At 35.7% G+C, this 14,436-nt stretch overlaps 2 protein-coding genes across 21 annotated transcripts in view; one reads left to right on the forward strand and one right to left on the reverse strand.

Moving 5' to 3' along the window:
* The window catches only part of Erc1 (ELKS/RAB6-interacting/CAST family member 1), a 1,605,700-nt gene that overhangs the window by 1,223,160 nt on the left and 368,104 nt on the right, over positions 1-14,436 (reverse strand). The gene's annotated exons all lie outside the window — the stretch shown is intronic.
* The window catches only part of Kdm5a (lysine demethylase 5A), an 81,424-nt gene that overhangs the window by 48,814 nt on the left and 18,174 nt on the right, over positions 1-14,436 (forward strand). Inside the window, exons 18-24 of the mRNA XM_015500793.2 lie at positions 693-807; positions 3,123-3,478; positions 8,055-8,193; positions 10,955-11,134; positions 11,770-11,931; positions 13,280-13,831; positions 14,200-14,343. Of these exons, the coding sequence (XP_015356279.1) occupies positions 693-807; positions 3,123-3,478; positions 8,055-8,193; positions 10,955-11,134; positions 11,770-11,931; positions 13,280-13,831; positions 14,200-14,343 (1,648 nt within the window). The remainder of the gene's footprint in view (positions 1-692; positions 808-3,122; positions 3,479-8,054; positions 8,194-10,954; positions 11,135-11,769; positions 11,932-13,279; positions 13,832-14,199; positions 14,344-14,436) is intronic.

The following is a 14,436-nucleotide window of genomic DNA, read 5'->3' on the forward strand; positions in this document are numbered from 1 at the left end:
AGACTTTTTTTTTTTTTTTTTTTGGTATTGGGAATTGAACCCAAGAGTGTTTACCACACTGAACTACATCCCCAGACTTTTTTTAATTTTGATTTTGAGATAGGGTTTTGCTACATTGCTTAGGGCCTCAGTTGTTAAGGCTGACCTCAAACTTATGATCCTCCTTCCTTGGCCTTCCAGGTTGCTGGGAATACAGGAATGTACTACTGTGCCTGTGTCTTAAGAGACATTGCCCAGTAGATCTTATCTTGTCACTAAATGATCATTGAATCCGTTGGGGAATCTATAAAAGCTTAGGGAACTTTTTAGAAAAGTGCATGTACACACAAGATTTTGAAATAATTTTAGGTGATTTGTTATTCTAAGGCAGGTTAAAGGCCCTTGTTTCAGATTGTAAACATTTTAACATACAGGATTTAGTTTTATTAATAAACCTAATATGGGTGAATTTATTTAATGTTGGAGATATTTAGCACTTACAGATTGGAAGAAATGTGACTTGGAGTGTTGAATCTTAGAATCATCAACTGAAGAGTTTAAAATTTTATTTTGAAGTGATTACCTTTATAATGGATTCTAACACCAGGATTCTAAGATTGCTTAGGTTTGAATTCTGAATAGAATAAGAGCCCTATTTTATATCAGAAAGACTGAGTTATTCTTACTTATGGCTCAATATTATTTCACAACAGGCAAAGCTCAGATGGTGGGAGGACTAGGACCAAACTGACAGTAGAAGAATTGAAAGCCTTTGTCCAACAACTATTTAGTCTTCCATGTGTCATCAGCCAAGCTCGACAAGTAAAGGTGAAGTGTAAAATTCTTTTCTTGAGTAATATCCATTGTAATATGGACAGCTGTTTTGGTTTAACAAAATTGTATGTCTGTTTTTTTGTTCTGTTGGCTTCTTTTCTTTTATATATACTGTTATTTAAGGTTATTTAGTAGGCAGTTTCTTAGTTTTATTCTTAGCCTTCATACCTTTTAACATTCTGGAACTAAGTAAACTAAAAAAATATTTTAATATTAAATTTGGGTCAGAGCTTCTATACATTTATTTATGTAATTTATTTATTTTTGGTATCAAGGAGTGAACCCTTGGGTGCTTAACCACTGAGCCACATCCCTGGCCCTTTTTATTTCTGTTTTGAGACAGGGTCTTTCTAAGTTGCTTAGAGCCTTGCTAAGTTGCTGAGGCTTGCTTTGAACTTGCAATCCTCTTGCTTCAGTCTCTCGAGTTGCTGGTATTACAAACATGCACCACTGCACCTGGCTGAGACTTTATTTAAATAAAGGTAACTGAAACACAGTAAATTGGTTTTAAAATCTGAGCATAGCAGGAAGTTTCTAATACACATGAGCTTTTAAAAATACAGAGCTCTGAAATTATTCAGGTTCCAATGATTTAATGAATATGTAAAATCTCAAAAGTATGTTAGTTTGTATGTTTTGTAATATTTTGATAATTTTTGTGTTTTGGAAGTGGCTAGAATGTTTAAAATAGCTCTTACGAAGGCTATCAACTTGTAAAATCTAGTATAATTTATGATCTTACTGCATTTCATAAGAACATTTTCATTTTGGTAGTTAGCTACTTTCTTTTTTCAATGGCTTTTTCCTGTAATCAATTGTGATACCACACATTCCTTCTTTTACTTCTCTTTGTTGTTTTTTTTCACTAGTAAGTGTTGGAGTGTATTAGGAGTCTCAGTCATTTTTTCCTTTTTGGTACCAGGGATTGAACTTCAGGGTGCTTAACCACTAAGCTACATCCCCAGTGCATGTGGTATTTTATTTAGAGACAGGATGTCACTGAGTTGCTTAGGGCCTCATCAGCCATTTCTTTAGGTGTAACCTCTCCTGATATCTTCTTGTTTTGTCGAGTGTCATTAAATGTTACCTGCAACTGGTTGATTCCCAGATCTCCAGCTTTCACTGTATTTCTTTTCTATTGATTTTGTATATTCAGATGCATACTCTACATTTCTTGGCAGACTAATAGATAGCTGAAAAACCTTTTAATTAGTCAAATGAATCAAAATCCTTGATTCCTTTATATTCCTATACTCCATGTCCAATCTCTAAATAAGTGCTGCATTTACCTCCAAAATATATCCCACAGTGAACCATGTTTTTAACATGATCTCTGATTAAAATTGCTCTAGTATCATCATTGCTTGAAATTGCTCTGTGGCAGTTGCATCTGTGTCTTATATTACCGCAATAGCCTCCTAGCTGCTTTCTCTTCTGCTTTTGTTCTTGGCAGTTTATTATTTGTTTGGTAGCCAGAGTGTTTATCTAAAATATAACTCAAATCATAGAACTCACTTGTGGTTAAAATCATTCAGTGGTTTCCCAAAGCCATTAGAATGAAATCCAAACTCATAATCCATAAAACATTATGTAATCTGAGCTCTGCTTATTCTTTACATCTCTCTCATCCACTTGTAACAGGACATCAAGCTTATTCCTTTTTAAAAGCTTTTGTAATAATATTTGTCCTGCCTGAACTATTTTTCTACTAGAATCTGCATATAGTTCCCACTCCCACTCCCTTGTTTTAGATTTGGTTCACTGTCTTCTGTGACTACCATTGCTAATAAATGTGCCTCCTGCTCCTCTGGTCATTCTGTGTTTTGTGTTGCCTTATTTTATTTTCAGAATACTAATATTAACAAACTTTTTTTTTTTCATGTTTATTGTCTGTCCACATATATTAGAGTATATGGTTTCCTGAAGACAAGGACTTTTTTATGTCTTTAGTACTGTGTGCCTAGAGCAGTGGCTACATCTAAGTTAGTAGTCTTAAATATTTATTAAACGAATCAATTGTATTTTAAAAATAAGATTATGGATAGAATTACTGAGAAGCATAATGCTTTTAACTATTATATCTGAATATTTGATGCTATGATGGTGAGATTTATAAGAGAGTCTAGAATTGATAGCTTACGTGAACTCTGTTCTATTCCATGCTTATTTTGTATCTTTAATTTGCTTTTTTTTTTGCACATTGTAGGGATGGAACTCAGGGCCTTGTACATTCTAGGGAAGTGTTCTCCAACTGAGCTATAGCCTCAATCAAAATTTTCTTTTCATTTTTATTTTTTTCACCTATTCAGAATTTGCTGGATGATGTAGAAGAATTTCACGAACGTGCTCAGGAGGCCATGATGGATGAAACGCCAGACTCTTCCAAACTTCAGATGTTGATAGACATGGGTTCTAGTCTCTATGTGGAGCTACCTGAATTGCCTCAACTTAAGCAAGAGCTACAGCAGGCTCGGTGGCTGGATGAAGTAAGACTGACCCTCTCAGATCCACAACAAGTCACTTTGGATGTCATGAAGAAACTGATTGACTCTGGAGTAGGGTTAGCACCCCACCATGCCGTGGAGAAAGCCATGGCTGAACTACAGGAGCTTCTCACTGTCTCTGAACGATGGGAAGAAAAGGCTAAGGTCTGCCTACAGGCAAGGTGAACACATATTTTGGTGACTGCTGCCTCTTTAATAACCAAGATAGAAGGAAGAAGGGGAAGGAGAAACATAAGGGCCTGTTTCATTATATGTTTATTTAAATGTTTTGTGTCTCCTTTACCAGTCACTGAGTTATCAAATGGTGCTGTAAGTAGGTAGACTGTTTCACATATGCAAACTATTGTGTTGAATACTTTGTATGGTACCTTTAAATGATACAAAGTAGTGTTTTGTTAAGAGCCACAATTAATGATATAATTAGGAAATAATAGTTATAAAGCTCATTGAAATATCTTTTTATTAATAGAGAGGTATGGAAAAATCTTATAGGAACAAGGAGAGATCTTAGCTTGGATGGTGAGTTTAAAAGCTTATGAGAAAAGTAAGAATTTGGGGAGAATCTTGAAGAATGAGTAGGATTGAAGTAAGGTGGGGGAAATATGAGAAATGATGTAAGCAAAGTTTAAGGACTATGTTCAGATGACAGAAAATAAATGATACTAGAGTGGAAGACTTTTGCAGGAAAGTAATAAGAGATAGGAATCAGGTTAGAGTTGCATAGCATTGGTACCCCATTGGACTTTATGAGATTTAAGTAAAGGGGTCATCATATTTGACTGTATTTCAGTTAATTTGGCTAGTAATTAATCATGGAATTTTTTGGTGAAAGCATTTCTCTAGCAGCTGATTAATATCTACATAATTTTCTATTATGAGGATACATGGTTATTAAGTGACATAGCTGAAATTTAAAGCCTCTTGCAATCCTCCCAAAGTATCTATGCACTTAACTACTTTGTCAGCCACTTACTTTGGAAGCATTTGTAGGAAACTCTTTAGGTGACTTAATTAACACAGCTCTACTTACTTAAGAGGAGTCTCCAATGGTTGCTGGATTCTTTGCTCTTCAGGTGCCATGCAGAATGTGTTAAAGTTTATTCATAGCTTTATTCTGAACTAAATGGAAGCATATTAATTGGGTAAAGCTAAGTGATTTTGGAATATAAAACTATGATTTGGTATACCTGATGCAACTGATAGTAGTCTACTAAAATAAGTTTTATTGGGAGTAATATTTGAAAATTTTCTTTTCCCAATCTCCTGTATTTAATTAGTCACCAAGTTCTGATGTTTTTGCAAACAAAATATCTCATCTCTCTTTTTTTTAACTCCAATGTCACTGACCTAATTATAGTCCTTTTATATTTTCCCTTTATCTTTGCTGTTCAGTAAATATTATAGAGTACCTACCATGTATCTGCACTATTTCTAAGTTCTGTGGAGACAGTAGTGAATAAGATACATAAGGTCTCTCTTCTGTCATAGAATTAACATTCTAGTGAAGAGAGAGAGGGGGGATAAATAGGTTAATTTCAGATAATAAGTGTCATGAAGAAAATAAAATTAATGAAGAAACAGGTTAGTGGAGATAGTTGGAGGTAGAATCTTTTCCATCTTCTGTTAGAATTATCTTTCTGAAACATATCCTTAATATTCTTGATCTCACAGCATTGGTTATTAAGTCCTTATCATTCTTGGTATTTGTATTCTTTGCCTTTGGCCTTCTCTCTGTCTTTCAAATAATGGCTTTCCTCAAGATTCTAAACTAGATCTTTTTCTTTTTTCACTCTGTAATCTCCTTGGAAATTTCATTGGCTCTATTTACCATCTTTATAGTGAATAACTCTTAAATTCTCATCCATAATATAAATGTCTTTCATAGATAACCTCTGCTTTTTAGATAATTCCAGTAGATGTCCCTGGCAGTTACCTCAAATTCCCTGTATCCAAATTGGATTAAATCCTCATACCAGCCCTCTTTTTTGTTTCTTTATTCTGTGAATTATAACATCTTGCACAAATTTGAACAAGCAAGTACTTTAGTAGCTACCTTTTTTATTCCTTACCCTTAGAGTCAATCATATGAAATATATTTTTCTTCATTAGGTGTAGAATTATTCTAGGTGGATTTTTTTTTTGTACAGGGATTGCACTCAGGGGTGCTAAATAACTGAGCCACATCCCCAGCTTTTTTAAATATTTGATTTAGAGACAGGGTCTAAGTTGCTGAGACTGGCTTTTTTTTTTTCATGTTTTATTTATTTTTTGTCATACATGACAGCAGAATGTATTTTGACATATAATACATACATGGAATGTACATACATCAATCATAATGTCTATTCTATCCTGCTGCCTTCCTATCCCCCCTACTCCTCCCCTCCTCTGAGACAGCTTTGAACTCAGGATCTTCCTGCCTCAGCCTCTGGGGCTGTTGGGACTACAGGCGTATGCCACTGGGCCTGGCTTGATAATTATTTTGTCTCAGTACTTTGAATATATCTCTTTTTTTTAAACGTTTTTTTTTTTATATATCTTTATTTTGTTTATTTATTTTTATGTGGTGCTGAGGATTGAACCCAGGGTCTCACACATGCGAGGCGAGAGCTCTACCGCTAGGCCACAACCCCAGTCCCTTTGAATATATCTTGTCTGCTGTTTTGAAGAGAATCATTTTGCTTGGGCTGCTTGTAGGATTTTTTTTTTTTTTTTTCCTTTCCTTCCCCTTGGACTGCTGTCATAGTAGTTTAGGTCATTAGCATCAGGTTCTGCCAGTGGTCTAACCCTCTCTGATCTGTTCTCCACACTGTCACTAGTGTTGTGCTAATGGTGTCCCTTTTTCATTTCCTTGTTTAGAGCCTTTCCCTATTTTCCCAATGCCCTCAGGATGCAGTCCAAATTCCTCCACCTAGTTTATAAGGCCATTTGTTATCTATCTCCTTGCTTAATTACATATGTTGCCTCATCTTTTGTCATTCTTCCTCATATTCCATGTTCCAAATATAGTAACCTTCCCACCCCAGTTCCTCAAACATATCATGTTCTTTCTTTCTCAAGATCTTTGTGTGTGTTTAGTTTTTTCTTCTGTGGAGCACTGTTATATTTGAATTCTGTGGTGTGCTTCTTACCACTCCTGCCCTGTGCTTTCCCCACCTTTTCTGATTTGCTTCTATTCAGAAAGGATGAGAAAGCTTAAATGTCAGCAAGGCTTCTTTCACTTGTTAAGTCAATTAGGTCCTTCTACTATGTATTTTGGTAGCACCTTCACTTTTCTTTATCATTGCAGGTATCACAGTTCATCATAACTCCTTATGAATAATTCTCACCACAAGATTAAAAAGTTTCATGAATGATGAAACCACTCTGACTTTGAAGCTGTCTGTTACTTTACATAGTGAAATTCATGGCTCTCAAAATTTCTAATCTGCTTGCATCTTTTTTTCTTGCCAAATCCCCTCACTCCACCTGCCTCCTTGCATCCACCACATTGCCCCCATCTGAAACTGAACTACCAGCTTCTTTGTTTTCCACACACAAAAAAACTTTATTTACAGTTGAAAATGTAAACAGATAATCATGGTTCTGAATCTGTGATACTTTCAGGGTCTCTCTTGATCAAATAGGGTCATAGCTGGCAGGAGAGCAAACACAGAGGCTAGGTCAGTTTATTTGACTAAAAAAAAAAAAAATCACTCAGAGCAAGGGATAATCTGATTCAGTTTTGTTCTGAACTATATTTCCCCACACTGTGATATTACCACAGGCAAATTGCTTATTGTTGGGGTCTGTGGGTACATTCTCAGTCTTTCTCATCACATGAGTGATTTTTCCTGAGGAATGTGCTCCCTTTGTATCTTATTGACACCCCATATTTTCTGTAATCAAAAAGAAATAGATGTGGAATGATGACAGGTAATCAACAGGCCTTTTTAGTTTAGGACACACTAGAGCCAAAAGGACTCTTCTGAATTCTCCACTGCAGAATTGCCTATAGCTCTCAGCCATCTTAGGCACATCTGTAAACAGTTCTATCTTCATGAGGCCAGCTTCATAGCCACTACCTCAACCTCTTTTTAAATGGTTGTCCATACCTTTGTTCTCCTGGTTTTGTTTCTTTAACCTTTCATTTGATAAAATCATACTTCTTTAAGGCCTGGTCAAAGCTCTTAATTCTTCTGGGCAGAAGTAATTACAACTTCCTACAGTTGTGAGTCCATAGTAATTTTATCTTAGTATAATTCTTCTCTTGTATTCTGATTAATTGAGAATAAGGTCTATGTTTTATTCATCTTGTTTAACTAGTTATTAATGAATGTAGTAAATTAAATTTACATGGTTAACATTAATAGATTTCTAGTCTGTTGCTTCTGCACTGCTAATAAATATGCATCTTTGACCATTTCAGGTATTATAGAGAGCTAGAGTAGAGGCAGTCCAGTGCTGGGTAGTAAAAGGAGCTTGGTGCTGAAACTCATTCTGAATCAGTACTTCAGGTGTGTCATTTATTACATTAAATGACTTTGGAGAAAACAATTTATCTTCTTTGAGTTAAAGTTTTCTTATGTATAAAGTGAAAATAAAGATAACTGATTTGCCTCCTTTATAGAATTGTGGTAGGAATTAAATGAAATCATGTATATCAACATTGTCTATACATTATAAAGAACTGTTCAAATGTTGGTATCATTTGAACTTTTCCTCATGCATCTCACCCTATTTTTATTGTTCTTTTAGACCTAGGCACAGTGTGGCAAGTTTAGAAAGCATTGTGAATGAAGCTAAGAACATTCCAGCCTTTCTACCCAATGTGTTGTCCCTGAAAGAAGCCTTACAAAAGGCTCGAGAATGGACAGCTAAAGTAGAAGCTATTCAGGTAAGCAGACTTTTGTATTAACCTACCCATCATGTAGTACCTATCTCAGAAATGAAACTTTTATACCTTTAATTATTTAAAATAGAATAATCACAGTAAAATAATAATGGTACTTAAAATTTACTTACTTTGTTTGATTTTGTAATAAATATTACCTACTTAAACATTAATAAGTTTTGTTCTGAAAAGTGATAAAACTTAGCTATTCAACTCTTATTAGTAGGTTTTTTGTTTTTTAACCTGCTGTCTAAGTATGAATTACTGTTAAAATAAGAGGCAGAAAAATAAAATGAAATTAAAATTTACTAAGCACCACAATACTCTTGTGTACTAAAATATCTAAAAAGGTGTTTGGGAACAGGAATATACGGGAAAGGGTATAAAGAAAGATAGGACTCTGGGGATGGGGTTTTGTAGCTCAGTGGTAGAATGCTTACCTAGCACATGTGAGACATGGGTTTGGTCCTTAGCACCACATAAAAGTAAATAAATAAAAATAACAGCAGATGGAGTAAAAAAAAAAAATAGAGAAGAAAGAAATATAGGGCTTTGGCTTCAAAATAGCAAATTTTCTAGGTGGAACAACATATTAAAGCAGTGAAGTCAGTGCTAAAAAGTATGCTTAGACTGTAAAAAACCATTAAGTAGCATCTACAGTACTATATGTGTAAATATTCTTAGTTGTAGAAATATATTCAAAGAAAAGGAGAATCAAATCACTTTCAGTAAACTGCTAATCCAACAAAGAACATGTGCTAGGTATTAAGTTTTAATGACTTCTCTTTTACTATCTGAATTTTCAGTTGACTTTTTCTGGGGCTTCCTTAGTTGCCACTGTTTCCCCCCCCCCCCTTTTAAAAATTACCTCTGTTTTCATCAGGGTAGTTTCTTTGTTTTGTCTTTGACCTGTCTCAGGCAGTTGGTTGTCCTGAAAATCTGATAATCCTTAAACATGATTTATGATTGAAAGACCTAGTTGACAAGCTGTCCTGCATCTCCTTTGTAATTTTGAAATAATTATTTCTCTTAGGCTCTTCCCTTCATTGGAGAATTAACTTTTAGGCTTTGTGTAAGATTCTGTTGATAGGCAGACTTTTCTTTAAAATACTTGGGTTTGGAGTAGGCTGGGTCTTGAAGGTGTTCTATAGACAAATAGCTATGGTTGGGCACAAGAGGGATAATAGTAATAATTGTAATTCTTTTTCTTTCTTTCTTTTCTTCTTCTTTTTTTTTTTTTTTTTTTTTGTGGTAACTGGGATTGCACTTGGGCACTTAACCATTGAGCCACATCCCTAATCCTTCTTATATTTTATTTAGAGACAAGGTCTCACAGAATTGCTTAGGGCCTCGCTAAGTTGCTTAGGCTGACTTTCATCTTACAATCCTCCTGCCTCAGCTCCGAGTCACTGGGATTACAGGTGTTTGCCACCATGCCTGAATATAAATGTTATTTCTCGGTCCTAAAATGTGAGCTTTTTGATCTATTCCATTTAGCTATCCTTATCTTGGTACCATAATGATTTAATTATGTCACTAAAATATCTCATGGGACTAGAACCTGTTTGTTACCCATATGCTTCAGTGTATTTCTCAAAATGAGTTTACAGGCAAATGCTTCATTAGATACATGAGAAATAACTTTTTACTGGAATGTAGTATTTAAGTTCTAGAGATAATAATGGTTTTGTTATATGGCAATATAGAAACATTGTTAACTTAGAAAGAAAGTACTCATTCTATCCTCTGATTATATAACATAAAATGGAAGTGGTTATTAGAACTAAAATCCTGCTTTTAGGTTTGTATTCATAGAAAATTAAATTTGTCTGTAATGGTACACTGGATTTCAACACTGTAGAAATGATGATTCCATTGTCCTAGATAACATTAAATATTTGTTTTCATCAATTAGCAAATTCATTTCCTCATTCCTAATTGTATTTATGCTATCTGTCCCTCAGATTGTCCTTTGAATTAATTTTTATATCTTACTTGTTCTCTTATTAATAAAGTAAATAAGATCTTTGATTACATGTTCATTAAAAAATGAATGTATGCCAGGCACAGTGGTACACTCCTGTAATATCAGCAGCTCGAGAAGCTAAGACAGGAGGATCGTAGGTTCCAAGCCAGCCTCAGCAAAAGTGAGGTGTTAAGCAACTCAGTGAGACCCTGTCTCTAAATAAAATAAAAATAGGACTGGGGATGTGGCTCAGTGGTCGAGTGCCCCTGAGTCAAACCCCAGTACCAAAAAAAAAAAAAAAAANACATTAATCTCAGTGGCTTGGGAGGCCAAGGCAGGAGGATTTCAAGTTCAAGGCCAGCCTCAGCAGCTTAGTAAAACTGTCTCAAAAAATACAAAATGAGCTGGGGTGTGGTCCCGGGTTTAATCCCCAGTACCCCTCCGCCCAGCCAAAAAAAGGGATAACTTTAATAATAGAAGGTAGTAATAGAATAGAGCAAACAGATTGGGAAGGTACTAGGGAATGATGTTGGTCAAATTATATTACGTGTATTTACAAAAATGGCATAAGGATTCCCACTGTTATGTATAATTATAATGCACCAATTAAAATTTAAAACATTAAAATTAATGTATAACTTTTAAAATAGGGCATTGAAAGTTATATTAATTCAAGAGATACAATTAGTTTTATTTATACAAAAATCAACAGTAAACTTTTGTAAATTCTTCCAATAGTATATTGCTAGATTCCCTAATAGAACTCCCATTGTATGAGAATCTATTTTTGTTTTGCAGAGTGGCAGCAACTATGCTTATTTGGAGCAGCTTGAGAGTTTATCTGCTAAAGGGCGCCCTATCCCTGTGCGCCTTGATGCACTGCCCCAAGTGGAGTCACAGGTAGCAGCAGCACGGGCATGGAGAGAACGGACTGGGCGGACCTTTCTTAAGAAGAATTCCAGCCATACGTTGTTACAGGTAAAGAATACTTTATATACACTTCAGCACTATAATCAGCAGCTGATAAATAAATACCTATAGGTAGTAGTAGTATTTGGTAAGGGTTGTTTTCAGTGTATCTGGTCATTATGACAAGTGATTGCTATTAGTAATATTGGACGTTGACCGGAAATCTAAAGCCTTTGTTAAGACTCATTTCTGGTTAATTTCATGCAGTGTTCAGAAAAAGCAACCAACCTGGCTCATATATCTATTGTTATTAAAGTCTGTCACTGGAAGGTTGTCTTTCTCAGAAGCACACATTTAAACTAAAACACACAGTCCTTTTTGTCTTGCACAGTTGAACATAGTAGTTAAGAGCATAGGCTTTGGAATAAGAGTTTCAGATTTGAGGACTGGCTTCCTAATTACCAACCCTATGTCCTTGGATAAGTTGCTTCCTTTCTGACTCTTAGTTTCTCTTATTTGTAAAATGTGGAATATAATACCTCCTACATACAGTTGTTCTGAAGATTGAATTAGGTAAGTTGTATTAAGTCCTTTTAATAAGTGCCTGGGACATGGTGAGTTGTCTATAAATGGTTCCTTCTATTAGTTTCACTTTTTAACATTGTTTTGAGAATGATAGTTCATATTTGATTTTATTTTTGTAGGTGCTAAGTCCCCGGACTGACATTGGTATATATGGGAGTGGTAAAAACAGAAGGAAAAAAGTAAAAGAACTAATAGAAAAAGAAAAAGAAAAGGACCTGGACCTTGAACCTTTGAGTGATCTGGAGGAAGGACTGGAAGAAACCAGAGACACAGCTATGGTGGTAAGAAACTGTGTAATACATAGTGAGTTTGCTTTCTGAATGCAAAAATCTGTGAAGATGTTAGCAGGTTTACTGTTTTTAACTATTTTTACTTTCATATACTTTCTCTTTGTGTGTGTGTGTGTGTGTGTGTGTGTGTGTATGCATATGTTTGTAATGGTAGTGCAGAGAAGGTTAGTGCTCTGCTTTCTTCCCAAAATTGTTTTATCTTTTTCACATCTCTCTCTCTTTCTCTCTTTCTCTCTCTCTCTCTCTCTCTCTCTCTCTCTCTATATATATATATATATATATATACATACACTTTATTTTATTTATTTTATTTTTATGTGGTACTGAGGATTGAACCCAGTGCTCTAGGCAAGAGCTCTACCGCTGAGCCACAACCCCAGTCCCCATATCTCTATTCTTTATTATTTTAGTTTTAGGTGGACACAATGTCTTTATTTTACATTTATGTGGTGCTGAGGATCGAACCCAATGCCTCATGCATGCTAGGCAAGCACTCTACTACTGAGCCACAATCCCAGCCCCCTTTATTGTTATTTTAATAGTTGTGTCATGTTTCACAAAGTTGCCCATAATTTGCTAAGTTGTTTTCTTTCTTATTTTTGGGGGGACTCTGGGCATCAAACCCAAGGCATGTCTCCCATATGCTAGGCAAGTATTCTACCACTTAGCTGCACCCTTAGTCTGTTGAATAGTTTTCTAATATTAAATAACTTACCTGATACTAAGTTTCCTGTTTTAAGTAATAAAGTGAACTTCGTGTCGCTCTTACATTTTAAAAATTATTTTCCTACTCTTGATTAATCTTATAACTAGAGTTGCTGGCTTCATACCCAAGATGTTTGATTTCAAGGCATACTTCTTTCTCCTCACTTTTGTGGTACTAGGGATTTAATCCAAGGGCACTTTATCTCTTAGCCACATGTCCAGCCCTGTTCTTTATGTATTTGAGACAAGGTTTCACTAAGTTGCAGAGGCTGCCCTCAAACTTGTGATTCTCCTGCCTCAGCCTCCGGAGTTGCTGGGTTTTCAGATATGTGCTATCACACTGAGCAAGGAGTACCCTCTTTCTGTTCTGCCCTACAGAAGAATTTAAAGTATTCTATTGAAGTAAATTGTCAAATCTGGTTGCACTTTGCCTGTTTCCCAGATGAGGAATGTTTGTGTGGATACTGGCTGGGTACCCAAATTTTAGGAAATTGTTTACAACTGATTTTTTCTTTTTAAGATATGCTTTGTTATCATGAGGCCACATTTGGAGAAAGATTCCTCAGCCATAAACATTTGTTGCAATGGGGTGTATTGTAGTGACTTCTTTCAGTGAAATATTTGTCATATACAGGTGGCAGTTTTCAAAGAACGAGAACAAAAAGAGATTGAAGCCATGCATTCTCTCAGAGCAGCCAACCTAGCCAAGATGACAATGGTGGACCGCATAGAAGAAGTAAAATTTTGCATTTGTCGCAAGACGGCCAGTGGGTTTATGCTACAGTGTGAGCTCTGCAAAGACTGGTTCCATAACAGCTGTGTTCCTCTTCCTAAATCAGGTTCCCAGAAAAAAGGTTCCAGCTGGCAGGCTAAAGAAGTAAAATTCCTTTGCCCTCTTTGTATGCGTTCTCGAAGGCCCAGGCTAGAGACTATTCTGTCACTGCTTGTATCCCTTCAGAAGTTGCCCGTACGGTTGCCTGAAGGAGAGGCCCTACAATGTTTGACAGAACGTGCCATGAGTTGGCAAGATCGGGCACGGCAGGCCCTAGCCACAGATGAACTATCCTCTGCCTTAGCCAAGCTCTCTGTGTTAAGCCAGCGTATGGTGGAACAGGCAGCTCGGGAAAAAACTGAAAAGATCATCAGTGCAGAACTCCAAAAAGCAGCCGCCAATCCAGACTTACAGGCAAGTTTAGCATTTATATTCTTTTTCAATTTTATATGGTAGTGTTTCTCAGTGTGTGAACAGTAAATCAATTGTACCAATTGACTGGGAAATAACAGTTAATTTATCAGCAATTGTATTATTCTTGGCATCTTCCTTCTACATACATTCGTAGTATTTTCTTTGAGTACCTATTTAGGTCCTTTTAGTGAAATATTATCTGAAATATCATTCAGGTAGACGTTTGCAACATAATCAAATAATCAAATTTCTACTAACTGAGAAACTATTAGGCTTTGCAGGTTCAATACATTTTGTTATCTTACACACTTACTAATTACCCATTTTTAGTCTATCTCTCTGTTCATCTTGGAATCTTTGCTGTTTAGGGACACTTACCCAGTTTCCAGCAGTCTGCTTTTAACCGGGCGGTAAGCAGTGTATCATCTTCCCCTCGACAAACAATGGACTACGATGATGAAGAAACAGATTCTGATGAAGACATTCGGGAGACATATGGCTATGACATGAAGGTAATTATACATACAAGTGGTCTGAGTACGTACCTGTCCAGTGAGTTTGTTTTAATTTTTATTTATGTATGTATGTATATACCAGGGATTGAA

This window comes from Marmota marmota, unplaced genomic scaffold, assembly GCF_001458135.2.
Source record: "Marmota marmota marmota unplaced genomic scaffold, marMar, whole genome shotgun sequence".
Classification (NCBI taxonomy): Eukaryota; Metazoa; Chordata; class Mammalia; order Rodentia; family Sciuridae; genus Marmota; species Marmota marmota.